Source organism: Grammomys surdaster, unplaced genomic scaffold, assembly GCF_004785775.1.
Source record: "Grammomys surdaster isolate TR1022 unplaced genomic scaffold, NIH_TR_1.0 66, whole genome shotgun sequence".
Taxonomy (NCBI): domain Eukaryota; kingdom Metazoa; phylum Chordata; class Mammalia; order Rodentia; family Muridae; genus Grammomys; species Grammomys surdaster.
The window spans coordinates 5,687,043-5,708,469 of record NW_021604568.1 but is presented as its reverse complement, the minus strand read 5'-3'; the positions used below and the strand labels follow the sequence as shown (position 1 = coordinate 5,708,469).

General features: G+C 40.8%; 1 protein-coding gene across 1 annotated transcript in view; it reads left to right on the top strand.

Annotated features, from left to right (window-relative positions):
• Positions 1-21,427, top strand: part of Armh3 (armadillo like helical domain containing 3) — a 145,835-nt gene that overhangs the window by 12,457 nt on the left and 111,951 nt on the right. The window contains exons 2-8 of the mRNA XM_028773372.1: positions 6,808-6,920; positions 13,055-13,111; positions 13,220-13,366; positions 15,197-15,304; positions 19,440-19,532; positions 20,180-20,254; positions 20,366-20,456. Of these exons, the coding sequence (XP_028629205.1) occupies positions 6,819-6,920; positions 13,055-13,111; positions 13,220-13,366; positions 15,197-15,304; positions 19,440-19,532; positions 20,180-20,254; positions 20,366-20,456 (673 nt within the window). The 5' untranslated portion in view covers positions 6,808-6,818. The remainder of the gene's footprint in view (positions 1-6,807; positions 6,921-13,054; positions 13,112-13,219; positions 13,367-15,196; positions 15,305-19,439; positions 19,533-20,179; positions 20,255-20,365; positions 20,457-21,427) is intronic.

Here is a 21,427-nt window from a genome sequence, read left to right as displayed (position 1 = left end):
TTTAATTTATGTATTCAATTGTATGACTTTACTATAACTTTTCCATTTTGCTGAGATACTTTTAATAATAATTATTTGAGACAGAATTTCTCTGTGTAGTCTTGATTGTCTTGGAGCTCATTCTAGAGACCAGGCTGGCCTCAAACTCAGAGATCCTCTTGAGTGCTGGGATTAAAGGCATGAGCCACCATCGCCCAGATTTTTTTTATTTTTATAAGTATGCTTGTATTTCCGAATGTGGGTTTTTTTGTGTGAATGAAGTGTCCTCAGAGGCCAGAAGAGGGTTGTTGGATCCTCTGGAGTTGTAGTTATAGGCAGTTGTGAACCCCGCAGTTTGGGTGCTGGAACCCAAACTCAGGGCCTCTGCAAGAGCATAAGTTCTTAACTGCTGAGCCATCTCTGAAGCCTCTCTGCTGATAAATATTTCAATACTCTTTTTAAAGAACATTAAAGCTTTATTTTATTCCTTGTACGTGTGTCTGAGTACGTATGTGCACACATGAGTAGTTACTTGCTTGCTGAGGCCAAAGAGTGGGGGTAGAAGGCAACATCAGATGTCCTTGAACTAGAATTGTAGGCTGTTGTGTGTGAGCCTCCTGTTTGAGTTCTAGAAATCAAGCTCTGCAAGAGCAGTATGCTCTTAAAATGACTGTTTCTCCAGCCCCCTTAAAACTTTTTAAAAATTATTAATTTAGTAGTGTGTGTGTGTGTGTGTGTTTATATATGCTGAGGTGCACATGTGAAGGCCAGAGAACAGCTTGCAGGAATCTGTTCCTGTGATCCCAGAATGCACCTTTTCCAACTGAGCTACCTTGCCATCTCTATATATTTGAAAAACAGGGGCGAGGAATATAACTCAGTGGTGGAGCACTTGTCTGTAATGTGAAAGGCCCTTCATAAAACAAGCCAAACCCAAACAAAACTTAGAAATATAAGATAACCCCTTCATGATACTTTACAGAAACTTCAAAAAAGATTCACCTAATCTAGGCCTCTGGTGTTTCTGTCATGTTGATGTGTTCAGATCTTGAGGTCTTTTATACCTGACGGTCTCTCTATCTTTAACACTTTTTCCCAAGAGGCTGGGGAGGCAGGTTTCCTCCTGTTACTTAAGCCTAATGTCTTAGGGTTTTATTGCTGTGAATGGACACCCGGGACCAAGGCAACTCTTATAAAGGACAACATTTAATAGGGGCTGGCTTACAAGTTCTCAGGTTCAGGCACACATAATGCTGGAGGAGACAAGAATTCTCCATCTTGACCCAAAAGCAGCCAGGAGGAGACTGTCTTCTGCAGGCACCCAGGAGGGGCCTATCTTTGCACTAGGCAGAGCCTACACATAGGAGACCTCAAAGCCCACCTAAACTTAGACACATTTCCTTCAACAAGGTCACGTCTACTCCAGTCAGGCCACACTTCCTACTAGTGCCACTCCCTGTGTGGCCAAGCACTTAAAAGTCCTGGGATCAAAGGCGTGCGCCACCACCGCCCAGCCTAGTATCACTTTCTCATTGAGACCTTCTCTAATCTCCTACAGTAGTCCCCTTAGGCAATTTGTCTTCTAGGCACTTGGCGTTGTCTCAGTTTGTTTCTTCTCTTGGGATGAAAATTGTATTCTCAGGTATTTTTTTAATTCTGTATTTTGCTGCATCCCTGGTGCCTGACACCTAAAGAATGCTCACTGTGTATTTGTTGAATGAATAAATGACTGACTACTCTGTGTTTTGTATTTTACTTTCTAAACTTTTCTCAACATTTGTTTTTATTGCTTTTCCTTCTTTCCTATTTATTTATTTACTTTTATTTAGCTTGTTTGTGGTGCTATGGATGGAACCCAGGGCCTCACACATGCCAGACAAGGCAAGTATCTGCCATTTGGCCACCACCCTACTCCCTCACTTTAAAAGACTTCACTTTTCCGTTATGTGATTGGAGTGTTTTAGGGCACTTAACTTTACAGTTGGTTATAGTAGGGTTTGTTTTTTTTTTCTCTCCCTCAGATGAAGTTTTTTTCCTGGAGTGTGGTGGTAGGGCTGGGGTTTAATTGTGGTTTCATGTAGCCTGGATTGGCCTCAAGGTCACTGATGCCTTCTACCAGCTAAGTTTCGTCTCTGGCCCCAAGATAATTTTTTAAATTAAAAATGTCTGTCTGTCTGTCTGTCTATGAACCATGTGTGTGCCTGGTGTTTGAGGAGTCCAGAAGGATAGGATCCTTTGAGACTGGAGTTACAGACAGTCGTGAGTACCATGTGGGTGCTGGGAATTGAACCTGGGTCGTCTGGAAGAACAGCTAGTGCTCATAACTGAGCCATCTCTTCAGCTGCAAGATATGTTATTTCACATTTAATTTCGATTTTAATTTCTGAGACCCAAAGAATACCTTGTGAGAAGTTTTTACTTCTTAGAGTCTCCCACCCTCAAAACCCTAATTTGCTGACTTCCATGGGTGGGAGTACTGGCAGGGGAGGGGTCTGGGGATCTAGGGGGGTGGGATTGGGGAGGGGGGCTTTATGTTCTCGGTTTCAAGTTACTTTGCAGGCAGTTTGGGGGACAAATCCCAGCAAGCTCTGTGGTGATGACAGATGACTGAGCTGAGGCCATTGACTGTATTTATTCTCTTTCACATGGAAGGAGAACGATGAAAATAATTTATTTGACAATTTGGTAGTTTGGATCAGAATTATTTTATCCTCCTCTTCTATTCCCTTTTGCTTATTAGAAAGTATTGATCCTAAAATAGAGAGTTTATTAGATTTGGAATGAACATTGATTAGCTGTAACCCAAGTATAGATCCTCACAGGAGGATGTTTGTAAACACGTGATTTTTATATCTTTGGAACTTGTGGTCCTTGATGTTCCTGCTAATCAGCTCATGAAAGCTGAGACATGCGAGTTCTGTAGCCACTGCAAGTAGAAGTGCGTTGTTTGTGATTTATTTAACTAGACTCTCTTGGTTTCCAAATTATTTTCCTGAGATGAGGACATCCTCCTTTTGACAACCTGTTTATGTCACATGGGACTGTTTTTTAGCAGGAACTGTATTTCATGTTTAAGACAAAGCCATGATCAATATCATGGAAACTATCTTGAGTCTTCTGTTTTGATTTTCTTCTCAGTTTTCTTTAGATTATAATAGAAATTGAAAGCTTGGTTAAAATAATAGAGCTAGGTCTTAACTAAAATTTTAGGTCTGACCTAGGACTTTTTATTGTTGTTGGTACTATTAAACTCAGAGCCTGTGTATGGGAGAGTGGCCTTTAACTTGTTATGTTACTGAGAATGATCATGAATTCTTGTTTTTCCTATCTTTATTTCCCTAGTGTTGGAATTCTGAGTATGTATCTCTGTGCTTGGGGTTTTATTTTATTTTATTTGTTGAGAGAGTCTCACTCTGTAGTCTAAGCTGGCTTTGAATTTTATTTTCAAGATTTATTTTTATTTTATATGTATGGTATGTATATGGATGCTTTGTCTGAATGTATGTCTATGCACCAAGTGTGTGCTTGGTGCCTACAGAGGCCAGAAGATGCCATCAGATTTCCTGGACTCAGTTACAGATGCTTATGAGCTGCCCTGTGGGTGCTGGGAATTGAAGCCTGTGTCCTCTGGAGGAACAACCAATGCTCTTAACTGTGAGCCATCTCTCCATGCCTAGCCTTGAACTTTTTTTTTTTAAGATTTATTTATTTATACGCTGTAGCTCTCTTCAGACACACCAGAAGAGGGCATCGGATCCCATTTGAGATGGTTGTGAGCCACCATGTGGTTGCTGGGAATTGAACTCAGGCCCCCTGGAAGAGCAGTCAGTGTCCTCTCTTAACCAGTGAGCTATCTCTCCAGCCCCCTACCTTGAACTCTTAATAGTCCTCCTGCCTCAGCTTCTGAGAGGTAGGATTAGAGATGCAAGCCATCACATCTGGTCAAAGTGTAAATATTTTTATTACAATTATGTCTTTGTGTGGGTGCATGTGACCCATGGCATACATGTGGAGGTCAGAGGATAACCAGGAAGTTTGTTCTCTCCTTGTACCTTGTGGGTTCCTGAGATGAAATGAAATCTTCAGGTTTGGTAGCAAGTACCTTTACCCACTGAGCCATGTCACCTGCCCATCTGGCGACAGTTTGAGACAGAATCTCCCTCTGTAGTTGAGGCTATCCTGGAACTTCCTATGTATATCCCAGGCTAAACTGGATTGCAAGTGTGCACCACCATGTCTGACCACACTTAAGACTTTGGAGAAGTATTTCTTCTCATATCAGAATTGGTAAACAACCTCTGCTGAGCATTTCCCATGAACCAAATGTTTCTAAGAGAAGCATATGTTGTAGTTCTTATGATAAAGGTGCTTAATCCTTGCTTGGAGAAGTTGTCTGTGCTTGGTACATGGCTAAAGGTGGGAATCTCCCTTTTGGCGTATGTATTAGGACAAGATGATATCTGAGAATCTTGTGTACTTTTGGGCACATCTCTCTTTTAATTCTTTTTTAAAGTTTATTTATTTTATTTATATGAGTACACGGTCACTGTCTTCAGACAACACTAGAAGAAGGCATCGGATTGCATTACAGATGGTTATGAGCTGCCTGTGGGTGCTGGGAATTGAACTCAGCATCTCTGGAAGAGCAGGCAGTGCTCATAACCTCTGAGCCATCTCTCAGACCCTGGGTGCATCTCTTATTTAAGTTAAATTTTGGTTTTGATTTCAGAGGTAGTATATATTTTTTTTTTTGGTTTTTCGAGACAGGGTTTCTCTGTGTAGCCCTGGCTGTCCTGGAACTCACTCTGTAGACCAGGCTGGCCTTGAACTCAGAAATCCGCCTGCCTCTGCCTCCTTTTTTTTTTTTTAACCATGCTTTTTTATTATGCCTTTTCATTTTTTTAAAAGATTTTATTTATTTAATGCACATGAGTACACTGTAGCTGTCTTCAGACACACCAGAAGAGGGCATCATTACAGATGGTTGTGAGTCACCATGTGGTTGCTGGGAATCGAACTCAGGACCTTTGGAAGAGCAGTCAGTGCTCTTAACCACTGAGCCATCTCTTCAGCCCAGTATATATTTTCAAAATTCATTTTACAAAATGAGTTCAGTGGCTTTGAATTTATGTAGAAGTAAAATCAGGCCTTTCTCCAGTATTCTCCTAATTGTCTTGTATGGGTCTAGATTTCATATACAGAGCTCAGGATTTAAGAGAGATGAAACTTGGCTAATAAGAAAACAAGTGAGGGAGCTGAGGGAATGTGTGTAAATCTGCACTGGAGACCCATGGGATTTTAAGTCTCAGTTGAAAAACAACTGAGAGTTCCGTGACGATGTAAAGATTCTAGGACTGCTGCTCTATAGAACCAAAAATTAGCTGAAGTTTGATCTGCAATAGTATTATAAATTTATACAAGTAAGTTTGGAAGTAGCATATTACTATTATTTTGAAATCACATTTTTTTTGGCTTGTTAATTGTTTTCTGCCTATAGTCTCTTTCCAGAGGGATTTCTGAAGGTGGTCAAGTGCAGTGATTTATGAGGCAGTGCAGGGCCAGCGCTGGGCCGTGATGAGGACCTGCTTACCTGGGGGAAATCGATGGAACACATCAGTGTGTAGTGTACTTCCTGCCCTAGTGGTCCTCAGCTCCATCAATATTTGAAATTTGACTTCACCATCATCCTGTGAGCATCGCGTGCTCCGCAGCCTGCCTTCTTTCCTCCTCAGATGTGTGGTCAGGCTTCTTATAGATGGAGCTAGTTACACTTTCCTGTTTGCTTTTAGATCAGCTTTAAGCTTTAGCCACTGGTACTTGTTATGGATTTAAAATGTATTGTGCTATAGGGCAATTAATATTTTAAGTCTTAATATTACCTGGTCTGGGGAGGAGAATAATGAATAAGATCTATTGCCATTATTTATTATTTCTTCTTTCTAAAAAAATTCCCACTGAATATATTTCAGTAGAGTCGTAGTATCCTAAAGTGTTATGGCCCTGGCCCTACCTGTCTGCCTGTTCACCCCCCCTTCTGTTTTTTGTTTTTTTCTTTTAAGTTTTATTAGTTTACTTTATGTATTTGAATACTCTATGCACATGTACACCTGCAGGCCAGAAGAGGGCATCAGACCACATTATAGATGGTTGTGAGCCACCATGTGGTTCCTGAGGATTGAACTCATGGCCGTCTCTCCAGCTCTTTAAGACAGTGTTTCCTGAAGCTCAGGCTGGCCTTGAACTCTATACAGCTAAGGATGGCCTTGAACCTTTTTTTTTTTTTTTTTTTATTTATTTTATTGATGAGTACACTGTAGCTGTCTTCAGACACACCAGAAGAGGGCATCCAATCTCATTACGGATGGTTGTGAGCCACCATGTGGTTGCTGGGATTTGAACTCAGGACCTCTGTAAGAGCAGTCAGTGCTCTTAACCACTAAGCCATCTCTCCAGCCCCCGGCCTTGAACCTTTAATCATCTTGCCTGTCTACCTCCCAGATTACAGGCATGAAGAACTACTTTTGTTTTTCAAATGAGTTTTGTTTTTTTACAGGCATTTTTGGTTCATAGCAAAATTAAGAGAAAGATGGTGGTAGTCCATACTAAAGTGTGTGATTTTGCACACCCACAGCGTGTCCTGTTATGTATTTGTTACAGTTGACTGCTCTACATTGACTTACACATCATTACCACCTAGAGTCCAAGTTGGCATTAGGTATATTCTCGGCTGGATGTTCTGTGGGTTGGAACAAATGCATCCCAACATATTTCTTCTGTTATGGTACCATATTTACACTATCCTAAAATGTGTCTCACCCTACCCCACAGGTTCTTTAGCCATGGCACAAGTAGAGAAGCGGGGAGGCTTGCTCCGGAAATCTTCAGCCTCAAAAAAACCCCTAAAGGAAAAAGTGGTGCTGATGTATGATGAGATTTTCCTGGTAAGGCCTGGAGTCCCGCCATACTGCATAGCTAGATTGATCTTTTGTTTCTTTAAAAAAAAAAAAAAATTTGTGTTTATTTATCTCTGTGTGTGTACACATATTTGTGTTTGAGCAAGCGCAGAAGAACAAAGCCACGGTGCATGTATGGAATCGGAGAACAACTTGCAACAGGCCTCCCACTATTTAGAGTCTTGCTGTATAGCTCAGGCTGGCCTGGAACTCACTGTGTAGATCAAGTTGTCCTCACACTCAGTGATCGTCGAGCCTCATCGTCTTGAGTGCTGCAGTTGTAGGCATGAACCACCATGCTAACCTTGACTCTTGAGGTTTTTAGTCCAAATACTCTGTTTTTTTTTTTAAATTAATTTATTTAATTTTATGTGTGTTGGTACTTTCCTTACATTACATGTGTGTGTAGGAGGGTGTCAGATCCCCTGGAACTGAAGCTACAGACAGTTGTGAGCTGTCATGTAGGTGCTGGGAAGTGAATCCAGGTCCTCTGGAAGAGCAGCCAGTGTTCTTAACTGCTGAGTTGTCTCTCAAGCCTTCCCAAGTAATCTTAATCAGAAACAATCTTATGGGACTAGAGAGATGGCTTAGAGGATAAACTGCTTGCTGTGTACTTAAGACCAGGGTTCGGATCCTCAGCACCCATTTAAAACTCGGGATGGGGACAATAGTCCACCTGTTATCCCAGTGCTTACAGACAGAGACAGGGGATATCCTGGGCAAAATGGCTAGCTTGACTACCAAAGCAGTGATCTCTGGGCTAAAGACCCTGCTTAGTAAATAAAGTAGAGACTGGTTGAAGAAGATACCCGATGTCTGTCTGCTTTTGATTTCCACAGGCGCATTTATATATGCATGCCAGAAAACTTGTATGACCCTGTGCATGTGCATGTGCTTACATGTATGTATACAATATACATACAGATGTACACCCCCCAAAACAACCAACAAATAATGCCCCCCCCAAACCTTTCTATTTGCCATTTTCACCAGCCTTCAAGAGTCTCAGCCAAGGGCTTGAAAGGTGTCTCAGTGGTTAAGAGCATTGGCTGTTTTTCCAGCAGATTGTTTTGATTCCTAGCACCTATATGGTACCTCACAATCATCTGTAACCCCAGTACCAGGGAATCTGACATCTTCTGGTCTCCATGGGCATCAAACATACACCTACACATATAGATAAAACATCCATATAAATAAAATAAAATTTAAAAAGGAAAGAAAAAAAAGAGGCTGAGGCAAGAGGGTTATTATTATAAGTCCAACCTGGGCTACATAGTAAGTTATAGCTCTTTGTAGGCTACAGAACGGGACCCTGCTGGTGGCAGGGCTTGGGGGAAGGTCAAGTGTGGGCTATAGATGTGCTGGTCTTGTCTGGGTTTGATACCTAGTACCCTGTAGAAGTGGGCATGGCAGTGCACTCTTGAACTCCCACATGGGAGGTAGAAGGATTAGAACCGAAGACCACCTTGCTGCATAGTAAGTTTAAGTCCAGAGGAGAGCTCAAGGACTAATGTGAGCCAGCTCTCAGAGTAGACATGTATGATCAAGTATTCATTGCTAAAGGTTGTTTTCATTTTTTTGAGATGACCTCATATAACCCAGGCTGGCGTCAAACTTACTGTAGTCAGTGATGGCCTTAAACTCCTAATCCTGCTTCCATCATCCAGATGCTGAGATCTTGTGCACTGTTGCCAGGCTCTAGGTAAAACAATTGAAATGAGGAAGCAGGTTGGGAATTATTATTTCTTCTTCTTCTTCTTCTTCTTCTTCTTCTTCTTCTTCTCCTTCTCCTTCTCCTTCTCCTTCTCCTTCTCCTTCTCCTTCTCCTTCTCCTTCTCCTTCTCCTTCTCCTTCTCCTTCTCCTTCTCCTCCTTCTTCTTCCTCCTCTTCCTCTTCCTCCTCCTCTTCCTCCTCCTCTTCCTCCTCCTCTTCCTCCTCCTCTTCTTCTCCTCTTCCTCTCTTCCTCCTCCTCCTCTTCTTCCTCCTCCTCCTTCTTCTTCTCTTCTTCTTCCTCCTCCTCTTCCTTTTCTTCCTCATCTTCCTCTTTCCCTCCTTTTCCTTTTTCTCATCTTCCTCTTCCTCCTTTCTCCATCTTCCTTTTCTTCTTCCTCTTTTTCTTCCTTTTCCTGCTTCTCTTCCTTCTTTCTTCTCCTCCTCCTCCTTCTTCTCTTCCTCCTCTTCTTCTTTATGGTCTTCATTGGTTTTGTAAGACAGGGTTTCTCTGTTTAGTTCGTGCTATCTACAAACTCACTCTGTAGACCTGGCTGGCCTTGAACTCAGAGATCCACTTGCCTCTGCCTCTGAGTGCTGAGATTAAAGGAGCATACCACTACTATCTGGCTGGCAATTTCTTTTCATCTATTTATCCGTCCATCCATCCATCCATCCATCCATCTTTATATATTTTATATTTTTAAAATTTTATTTTATGTATATGAGAGTTTTACACGAATTTGTGGAATGTGAATATTCCACATTTGTGTTTGATGTTCATGTAGGATGTAGGAAGATATCATCAGATCCCTTATAACTGGAGTTGTGGATAGTTGTTGGGGTTCAGGAGTTGCCCAGCAAACTACACGAACACCGATCTCAGTCAGACTGGGGTAGTTTATTGAATGTATACCCTAAGACTGATCGATCAGGGAAGTAGCTTCAGACTCAGGAGCTGTGAGAGTGAACACTGTTCAGGGTCAGTTTATATAGGGAAAAACCATAATGAGCTCATAAGCAGATGTAGGGGCTGCAGGATGGTCAGCCTTCTTCCAAGTTTCTTTAGCAATTTGGACATAACAGTTCAAGTTAACCTTTATCTTGATTGGCCCTGAGAGAAGGCTTTGGTTGGGGAATTTCCAAGAAAATATAATAATAATATAATAATAATAAGCCTCAGAATATAACCAGGTTTGTGGGCAGCTTGACCCTGTTTTGAGTCAAGCTATTTTTCTGTGTCAATGACTGGAAGGAATGGAACAAAATGGCTACAGCTTTGCTAGCAGGGGCAACAATTGTGAGCTGCCATAAGGGTGCTGGAAACCAAACTGTAGTGTTCTCTGCAAGAGTAAAAATTGCTATTAACCTCTGAGATATCTTTTCAGCTCCCCAAATATTTTTAAGAAATATTATTTACTTATAATTTCCGTGGAGTATGTGTGGCGATCAGAGGACAAGATTGTGGAAATATATTCTGTCTTTTTACCTTTATGTAGGTCCCAGGGATTAAACTCAGATCACCAGGGTTTTGAGCCATTCACCTTTACTGTCTGAGTTATCCTACCAGCTCAACTTTTTTCTTTTTTAAAAGATTTGTCAGCTAGGTGGTGATGGTGGTGGTGCATGCCTTTAATCCCAGCATTCAGGAGGCAGAGGCAAGCTTGGATTTCTAAGATTTCTAGACCATCCTGGTTGGTCTACAGAGTGAGTTTCAAGACAGCCAGGACTACACAGAGAAACCCTGTGTGGAATTAAAAAAAAAAAAAAAAAAAAAAAAGGTTGCGTCTGTTTTCACAAAGGTCAGAAAGGGAATCTGAATCAGATACCTTGGAGCTGGAGTTACATGTTGTTGCTAGCCACCTGATGTTGGTGCTTAGAATGAAGCCCTGTTCCTCTTCAAGGGCAGCAAGTGGCTTTAACTACTGAGCCATTTCTTCAGTCTCGAGACTCAGTTTTTATCCTTCCTTCTTTCTTTCCTTCCTTCCTCCTTTCCTTCCTTCCTTTGTTTCTTTTTCTTACCTAAAGCCCCCCTTTTTAAAAATGATAGATATCCTATGAATTTTCTTTTGTACCTTGAATTCTACAGTTTCAATTTCAGATATTTTAAAAAAGATGCATTGTTACATTCTATCTCAAGTAGATAGACTAATTAGATATCTCATTATCTAGTTATATGGGACGACTACAGAATTATTATGAATTAGATTGAAGATTTATTTCAGCCTTCAAATGTAAACTAGAATAATACTTATAAAGATCATATATTTCTGTTTCTTTTGTATGCCTGGCAGCACACTAACATGCTATGTTACTAAACACGTTAGTTCTTATCATGACAAGAAATCTTTATTGGAGCTGATAATACCCTCATTAAAAACAATCTTTAAGGCCAGGTGTATTGGCGCATACCTTTAATCCCAGCATTTGCAGGCAGAGGCAGGTGGGTTTCTATTAGAGTTGGCTGACAGTCTGATATATATGTAGAGTTCCAGGCTATTTAGGACTATGTAGTGAGATCCAGTATCAAAAAAAAAAAAAAAAAAAAAAACAAACAAAAAAAATTAGACATTTATTTTTTTACTTACTTGTGTGGTTGGGTGGGTGGTAGTGTCAGAGGACAGCTGTTCTCTCCTTCCATCATGTTCTTAGGGATCAGACTCAGGCCATCAGGGTTGGTGGCAAGGACCTTTATCTGCTGAGCCATGTTGATGGTCACAATACTCTCATTTCATAGATGAAGTAATTTGTCTCAGAATAGAGGGATGGAACTCCAGCTTGACTTGTAACTAACCCAGAGGCTTTCTTTTTTCAGCTTTGCCACACTCAAAATAGATAGTGCACTCAGATGAAACACTTCTAATTATTGGCAAGCCTTAAAATCAGATTTTTTTTTTTTTTTTTTTTTTTTTTTTTTTTTTTGCTTTGAAACAGGATCTTGTTAGTCTGGCCTGGGCCTTAATGGTAATCCTGTCTCAGCACCCTGAACACTCAGATTACAGTCTTGTGTACCATGTCTGTTTTATTGAAAACAAATATAGCGTGTCTATACAGAGAAGATAAAAAGAAGGAGATAAGGCTGGAGAGATGGCTCAGTGGTTAAGAGCACTGTCTGCTCTTCCGAAGGTCCTGAGTTCAATTCCCAGCAACCACATGGTGGCTCACAACCATCTGTAACGGATCTGATGTCCTCTTCTGGTGTCTGAAGTCAGCTACAGTGTACTTATGTACATACAATAAATAAATCTTAAAAAAAAAAGTAGATAGTAGAATCTTAATAGGACTACTTCTTATTTTGAGACAGAATCTCATGTGTCACAGGCTGGCCTTGTTATATAGCTAAGGGTGACGGAGGGTGTGTGTTTGTGTGTGTACTTTTATTTTAAAGATTTATTTTTGTTTTATGTGTGAGGATATTTTGCCTACATGTATGTGCACCATTTGTGTACAGTGCCTGAGAAGGCCAGAAGAGGGCATTTGGATTTCCTACAACTAGAGTTATAGACTTTTGTGAGCTGTTATGTGGGCGCTGAGAATTGAACCCAGGTCTTCCAGAATAACAGCCAGTGTTCTTTTCTTTCTAGCCCTGAATGATTGATTGATTGATTCAGACAAAATCTTTCTATGCATTCCTTGCTGTTCCAGAACTCGATATGTAAACCAGGCTGGCCTTGAACTCATAAGAGATTCATCTGCGTCTGTCTCTCAAGTGCTGGCTTAAAGACATGTACTGCTATGTCTGTTGGCCTAATTTTTTATTTAAAAGAAAAGCATTTAAAAGGAAATGCTTTTTTTTTAAAAAAGGAAATGTTTTGTTTTAAAGATTTATTTGTGTATTTTCTGTATATGAGTACACTGTAGCTATCTTCAGACACACCAGAAGAGGGCATCAGATCCCATTACAAATGGTTGTGAGCCACCATATGGTTTCTGGGAATTGAACTTGGGACCTCTGGAAGAGTAGTCAGGTCTCTTAACCACTGAGCCATCTCTCCAGCCCTGTAAAGGAAATTTTTTTTTTTTTAAGACTTTTTTTTTTCTCAAATCGTAATTAATTCACCCAGGGGTTATAAACACAGAAAGGCAGGATTTGGGGAAGGGAATGACACTGGAGTGTGGGTGTTCAGGGGGAATACAGATATCTTCAGAACCGAGTATTGGCTGGGTGAAGGTTCAGGGGACAATTCACTGACTCTGCCTACGACTTGCTTGTAAAGGAAATGTTTTGAGCCATTGTTTTGCTTTCAGTGTAGAAAATATATATCCATACACTGCCTACAGAAAACATTGTTCTTTTTCTCTGTTGTTGTAGTTTAAGTTAAGAAAACATTTTCAAAGTAAAGCTGATAGGTTTTTTGATGTTTTTTGATTTCGCAATAAAGTTGAACATGTTTATCTTTTGATTTCAGACAGAGGATCCCAGTAAGTGTAGTCCTCGGTTTTGGGAGGAGCTCTTCCTCATGAAGGTGAGAGTGGGTGGCGTGTTGGAGCTCTCTGGTAGGTAAGATTGTCTCATTCATGTGTTCTGAGTGCTGCACTGGAAGTCTGCTCAGGCCTTATTGTCTTTCTGACAGGTGAATTTAGAGTATCTGGAAGGCAAGCTGGAATCTCTGGATGGTGAGGAGTTAATGAAGATCAAGGACAACATTAATTGTTTATTTCAACACTGTATCCAGGCTCTGGGGGAGGAGCATCCGATCCGAGTTGTCAATGCATTGCAGGTATAGGCTGGGAGGTGGGGAAGCCTTGTATAACGGGAGAATGGAGTTACAGCTCATCTATTAGAAGCCGAGGAACCTAGAGTTGCCTTAGGTGTCAGATTTGGTTTGGGTTTCTTTCCTTTTTAGTTCTAATTTTTAAAAATAAAAACATCTGTCATGTTAGCCATCTTCTTGTTATATTTAGCTTTAAAAAACATTTATTATGGGCTAGAAAGATAACTTATTGGTTAAGAGCACTCTTTCAGACAGCTAGGGTTTGATTCCCAGCACCCATATGGCAGTTTAGAACTGTCTGTAACTCTAGTTTTAGAGGATCCAATGCCCTCTCTGGCCTCTGTGGACACATGACATGTATGTGGTATACAGACATGTGTTCAGGTAAAACATCCATATACATAAAAATGAATAAAAATTAAAACATTTATTACTATTATTTTAAATTATGTGTCTTTGTGTCATGTGAATACAGATATTTCTATCTATAAACCAGAAGAGGGTATAGAAACCTTTGGTGCTGTAATTATAGCCAGTTGTAAGTCACCCAACATGAGTGCTGTGACTCAACCTTTGGTCTTCTGAAAGAGTAGCATGTACTCTTATCACTAATCTAGCTCTCCAGTCTAATTTAAATGGTTTCCTGCTTTATTTTATTATTAATTTTTTATGTGTGTGGTGTTTGTGTATATGTTCATATGTGTGGAGACCAGAGGCAGACACTGGGTATCTTCCACAATTACTTTGTACCTTGTTATTTTTATTTTTTAATTAAAAAAAAAACTTACTGGGGAGGAGGCTGGAGAAATGGCTTAGCAATTAACCCTTGGTGCTCTTGCAGAGGACCTGGGTTCAGTTCCCTGCAGTTACGTGGCTGCTGACAGTTGTGTATAAGTCCAGTTCCGGAGGATTCAATGCCCTTTTCCTCTTATATAGTGGTTTCATAGACACACGTACAGACAAAATATCCATACAGATAAGCTCAAAGATAAATCTCTAAAAAATTTTTATTGTGGGTACACCTTTAATCCCAGCACTTAGGAGGCAGAGGCAGGTAGATTTTTGTGAGTTGGAAGCTAGGTTGATCTGAATAGGGAATCTCAGGCCAGCCGCATCTACGAAGTGAGATCCTGTTTCAGTGTATTTACTGTATGTAATGTGTTTGGGAGTGTTCATGCCACAGTGCTCCTAGAGACTAAAGGGCAGCTGTGGGTGTGGCTTGTCTGCTTCTACTTGTACCTGGTTCCAGGAATCAAGCAGGTCACCAGGCTTGTAGGGCAAGCACTTTGCTATCTCTCCAGCTCCTCACTTTTTTCCTCCAGAGATACAAGTGGTGTGTCTCTTACTGTCTGCCTTATTCCCGGAGATTGGGTCACTAAACTACAGCTCACCAGTTTTTAGCTAGGTTGGTGGCCAGAAAGCCCAGGCAATCCTCTTGTGTATGTGTGTACTCATGCATGTGTGTTTGAATGTGTATGTGTATGCATATTCATGTCACAGGCATCTGTGGAGTCAGAGAACAACTTGTGGAAGTTGGTTCTTTTGTCAGACTTGGCAGCCAGTACCTTTATCTGCTCAGCTAGCTCTCTGACCCTCACCTTGACCTTCTGATTCTTCTGCCTCCATCTCCTCAGTGCTGGGATTACAGGTGTGCTGCTTGTTAACTTTGGGTTTTTTATATGTTAACACTCAAGCTGTTTTCAAATTCAGAGTAACAGAAATGGAAAGTCTGACTTGTCAGTACAGTTCTGTAGTTGCAGTGGGAGGCTACAGATTTAGTGTACCCCTAGTGTGGAGACTTTTCTCTAGAAAGAATTCTTTTTCTCATCTCTGCAGACCTTATGTGCACTTATTCGAGGAGTCCACCAGAAGAATAAATCTACGTCTGGATTTGACATCATCAATATGCTGATGGGCTTTGACAAAGCGGAGCTGTGCATGAAGGTGAGGGGCAAGACGTGCGCGTGGCTGTGCACAGCTGCCTGACAGACAGCGGACTGTGACTACTACCTGCAGGCAGACATACTTCAAGACTTATATTCATTTCTTTCTTTCTTTCTTTCTTTCTTTCTTTTTTTTTTTTTTTTTTTTGAGACAGGGTCTCTCTACATAGCCCTTGCTGTCCCAGAATTCACTATGTAGACCAGGCTAGTTCAAACTAAACAGAGATCCACTTGCCTCTGTCTCTTGAGTTCTGGGTTTAAAGGTGTGGCCCACCATGCCCAGCATTGTATGACATTTATGAACCTAGATAAAATGTGAGCAGTTCCAGGGTCAGCTATTACGTGATGCTGAGGCTGAGCCTGTGGTGTTCTGCACGGAAGGCGAGCTCTGTTATTCAGAGTCAGTCCTTGTAAGTCTGTGTACTTGATGTGTGGTTGGTGCCTGAAAGGTCTGAAGTGGGCATTGGCTCCTTTGGAATTGGAGTTATGAATGATTTTGAGTCTGTTGTGGGTGCTGGGAACTGATCGTAGATCCTCTGCAATAACAATAAATGTTTTTGAGCACTGAATCATCTTTTTAGACTGTCTGTCGTCTGTCTGAAGGTTTTTTTTTTTTTTAAAAAGATTTATTTATTTCATGTATGTGGGTACACTGTCGATGTCTTCAGACACACCAGAAGAGGGCATTGGATCTCCATTACAGATGGTTGTGAGCCACCATGTGGTTGCTGGGAATATGAACTCAGGACCTCTGGAAGTGTAGTCAGTGCTCTTAACCACTGAGCCATCTCTCCAGCACCCCCCCTTTTTAAAAAAACAAAAAACATTATGTTTAAAGACAAACAATGAGAGACAACTGCACAAACAGAGGGGAAACCAGCTCCTGAAAGAGCCCCTTAGTGATGGGTATTGGAGGGTTGAGGAAAGTCAAAGTGCCCTGAACTTGACAGGCTGTGAATTACTTACAGATGAATTCTTTTCAGAGTGGATGATCCTCTGGCCATTGGGAAAACTGTTGTGAGCCTGTATACATAATGTTCGTGAGCACACACATGCCACGGTGCACCTGTGCAGGCCACAGTTTAACTCAGGTCATCAGGCTTGCGTGGAAGCATCTTTACCTGCTGAGCCATCTTCCTGGCCTGCCTTCCTCAGGTCTTTTGCTACTTATCAAAATGTGTACAAGTGCCTTTCTTTGTATGCCTAATACATTTGAAGAGGCAATTAATTATACAAAGTCTCCAAGTTTGTACACAGGATAAGTTATTGTTTGAGCCAACTCTCAATGAGGCAACTGAAATGACACCATCTGGGCAAAGAACCTTAGTGTATTCTGTTTGTGGTTTACGCATCTCTTCCTCAGTTTCTGAAGTAATCCCAGTTTCTTCTAATGTTGGTCATACGTGTATAGTCTGCACTGAAGTCATTGGTCATTTCTCATGTTCACATAAGTTTCTTCATTTTTGCTGAGTCTGATGAGACCCCCAAGCTCCTCTTAGTATTAGCAGTTTGTTGACTACGTCTTTTGTCATGTTTCAGACTTTGTGTCCTTTCTCGCCTCTTGAGAGAACAGGATATTAAAGTCTTGATTTTCTTCCTTCCATCTTCCAGCTGTTGGGATTACAGGCATACTACACTACCATGACCACACCAATTTTCCTTTTGGAATAGGTCTAGTTATGATGCATAGGCTAGTCTTGAACCTATGAGTTTAAATAATTCTTCCTGCTTCAGCCTCTTAATAGCCTTAGACTATGGAGACACATATCACCATGCTAGACTTGAATTAAAATTTTAAAAAAGACCTATTGCTTATTTACTTAATGTATATGAGTGCTTACTCTATTTGTGTGTATGCCTACATGTCAGAAGAGGGTACCAGATCCCATTACAGATGGTTGTGAGCCACCATGTGGTTGCTGAGAATTGAACTCAGGACCTTTGGAAGAGCAGTCAGTGCTCTTAACTGCTGAGCCATCTCTCCATCCCTTAAAACCAGTTTTAATTGCCTTTCCTCCACCCCAAATTACATTCCTTCTGACTACTGGGCTTATAGACATATGTCTGGTTTATAGTCAGGATTGACCTAGGGCCTTGTAAAAGCCAGGCAAGCATTGTGTCAAACAGCACACTTGTAGCCTCTCCTCATGTGCCTTTGAGTATTCCAGAGTCTATTTGGTGTCCTTTTCCTTCTCAAGAAAGTGTGTGTATGTGTGTGGTGTGTGTGTGTGTGTGTGTGTGTGTGTGAGTGAGACAGAGAGAGAGAGACAGAGAGAGACAGAGAGAGAAGTGCCTGTGTATGTGTCTGTGTGTGGGTAGATTGCATGTAGAAGCCAAAGATTGACATTGAATGTCTTCTTTGAATTCCACTGTATTTTTTTGTTTTGTTTTGTTTTTGTTTTTTGTTTTTGTTTTTCGAGACAGGGTTTCTCTGTGTAGCCCTGGCTGTCCTGGAAGTCACTCTGTAGACCAGGCTGGCCTCGAACTCAGAAATCCACCTGCCTCTGCCTCCCAAGTGCTGGGATTAAAGGTGTGCGCCACCACCGCCTGGCTCCACTGTATTTTTTTTGAGACAAGGTTTTTCACAGAACCTTGAAATTTGCCAGTTTGCCTAGACTGGCTGGTTCACAAGCCCCAGGATCTTCCTGTCTTTGTCTTCCTAGTGCTGGGATTACAGGTGTACACCACTGTACTAAGCCTACATTTTTCTGGCGTGTGTGTGTACATATGAGTTGAGGCTAGGGGTCTATATCAAATATCTTGTTATTACTTTATTAATAAACTTCATTACATTTATTGATTTGTGTGTGTGTGTGTGTGTGGTGTGTGTGCACATGTGCGCATATGTATGCCATGGTATATGTGTGGAGGTCAGAGGAATTGATGAAATTGCTTTCTTTTGTTTTTCCCTTTAAACTAAAAACCTCTTGAAAGTAAATTTCCAGGTCTTATGCTCACATGTTCAATTTAACTGAAATATATTATATTATATGTTATTTTATTTTTGAGACAGGCTCTTTATGTTTCATAGTCCTGGTTGTCCTAGAACTCAGTGACTTGCTATGTATTTTAGACTGAGCTTTTCCTGCCTCTGCCTCCCAGTGCTGGGATTAAAGGTCTGCATCACCACATCCAGTTAAAACATCTTATTTTGAAATTCCAACATTTTGAATCCTTAATTTTACTCTTAAAAAAGATTTGTTTTTTGTGTATGAGTTTTGTTTTTGCCTGCATGCATGTATGTACACCATGTACATACATGATGTCCTTAGAGTCAGAAGAGGGTGTTATATTCCCTGGAACTGGAGTTATAGCTGGCTTTGAACTACCTTGTGGTTACTGGGATCCAAAAATCCAGGTTTTCTGTAAGAGCAAGTGCTCTTAACCTCCAAGCCATTTCTCTAGCCTTGAATTAATTTCCTTTATATAATGTAGAATATTTTTTCCTTCCTCACTCTATCATAGTATGAAGGTTTCATCTTTGGATTAGTTTATGTCTAAAGGCTATTTTTTAGTGCAAGCATCACATTGCAGTCACATTGTCAATTGGAGTTGGTCCTGATGAACCCAGCTAGCTTTCTTGGACTGCTCAAATTGCCACTGATGTTCAGACAGTCACTGATGCTCAGATGCCACTGATGTTCAGACAGTCACTGATGCTCAGATGCCACTGATGTTCAGATGGTTACTGATGCTCAGATGCCACTGATGCTCAGATGGTCACTGATGTTCAGATGCCACTGATGCTCCGTGGTGAATTGATACTGTGCTTGTACCTTGCACTTTCTCTAACAAATAAGGTAAGGAAGTTCATGTATAGTATTCAACCATTAGGTCTCTCTTTTTCAAATTACTTTATTGTTCTGATCTTAAAGTTTCCATATGTATAAAGCTTCAAGCATTCATGTAGTACAAGAGTGAATTCTTTATTGTTCTCTGCAGTTGTTCTAAAACATTTCCCTCAAGTAGTTAGACTTTGAAGTCTTGTCTTTGATCTTACAAGGCCTGGACTCGGGAAATGTTATGGTTGATTCTGTTATTCACATTATCCTAGGTAACATAATACAGTACTAGGTAAAAGATGGGGTATATATGTAACTTGGTTTGCTTTAATGTTTAATGGTTCTTTCCCCCAGAACTTGATGGAGAGTTTGGATTCATTACTTTGTGCCGAAGGTTCTGAAAGTCTGAAGAGTTTATGTCTGAAACTTCTTCTTTGCTTGGTGACTGTAAGTGACCACCTATATGTTTGTCAAAGGTATTAATTACAGCTGAATCAAGCCTAGCTGAATACTTCCTCCCAAAAATAAAAGAGGAATTCTCTCCTTGGATATTATATCATTCCTTTTGGTCTGAATGTACAGAAGGAAGTTAGTTGTATGTAGTTTTGCTTTTTGGAAATTAATCTTTGGCGCAGCTGCTGCCATTTTTAGTCTCCAGGCTCTATGATACTTACCAGTTTATTTTTTATTTTACTTAAAAATTTAAAAGATTACTTTTATTTTGTGTACCCCTTTCCCCACACATAGAGTCATGTTGGTCACAATTTTCAGGTTTTTTTTTTTTCCTTCTACTGTGTGGGTCTCAGGATGAAACTCAGGTTATTAGGCTTGGTGGCAAGTGCCTTAACTTGTGGAACTGTCTCCCAGTTGATACATACTATGTTAGAAGGACTGTTTTAGGAGAACTGCCATCTTTAGATTGTCTGGTTTTTCCTTTTCATTGTGTCTCACTTGAAAATGGTTCTTGGGACTTTGATTCTTGGGATATTTTTGTTTGTTCTTGACCATTTCTGTTTCACTTAGATGCTAGGGTAGGAGATACACATGAGATGTGTGCCTTTTACAGACTTTCAAAAGCTTTTTATTGTATTCAGGTTACAGATAATATCAGTCAGAACACTATCCTGGAATATGTAATGATCAACAGTATATTTGAAGCAATTTTACAGGTAGGCCAATTTTCTGATGACCTTTCTCTTTTAGATAGTCTATCATTTAAAATTGTCGTCTGCCTTCCCAGGAACCAGGACTTAGTTATACCCTCTGCCTCTTGTTTACAGATACTTTCCCATCCCCCAAGTCGTAGAGAGCATGGGTATGATGCTGTTGTTCTCTTGGCTTTGCTGGTAAACTACAGAAAATACGAGGTAGGTGGGCCCCAGTACAGTTGCTATTTTCCATAATCATTTTGCTGGACTCAGACATTTCTAAAAGATTGCTTAATGTGGGAGACATGTTCTTGGCAAACTATATTTTTCTCTTTTCACTTAAAAAGTTCTATTTATTTTTATTTTATGTGTATAGATATTTTGCCTGCATGTATGTCTGTGCACCATGTATGTGCCTGATGCCCATGCAGGCCAGAAGAAGGTACCATAGCCCCTTGAATTGGAGTTATACATGACTGTGATGGGAGTGGTGTAGGTACCAGGACAGAATCCACATCCACTGGAAGAGAAACCACTGCTCTTAACCGTGGAGCCGTCTCTCCAGCTCCTACACCCCTCCCCAATATTTTTTTAAAAACAGAGTCTTGCTATATACCCCTGACTAGTATAGAACTCAGTATGTAGAGCAGCCTGGTCTGGAACTCAAGGGTGATCCTCCTGCCTTTGCAAATCCTTCCTCCCCATCCTGACTCAGCTCTCTGCTTTGTAGGCGCTGTCAGTATTTCTGGCAAGACTGGGCTTTCTATATCTTATTAAAGTTGTCACTGTGTGAGCCTCACTGATGGTCTGAGAACTTTCTGATTTTAATGAAGATTTTAATTGAAGGTATTTCTTTATCTATAGCAATAAATCTGGAAGTTACACCCTTTCTCACACTGGCCTCAGTGTTTTGGCAGTCTTGCTTGGAGGCTTACTCACTGCTTGAGTTACAAGTGTATGCCCTCACACCTGGCTGTAATTTTAATTTGAAGACAGGCTTCCCTGCAGCCCAGGCTGGATTTGAACTCCTTGTCTTCCTGCTTTCACCTCCCCAGTATAACTACTGTGATCTCTCTCTCTTTCTCTCTCTCTTTTTCCCTCTCTCCTCTCTCTCTTCATCCCTCCCTTCCTCTTTCCATCCCTTTCCCCTCCCACCTTCCCTCCCTTCTTTCCTTTTTCCCTTTCTCCCCCCCC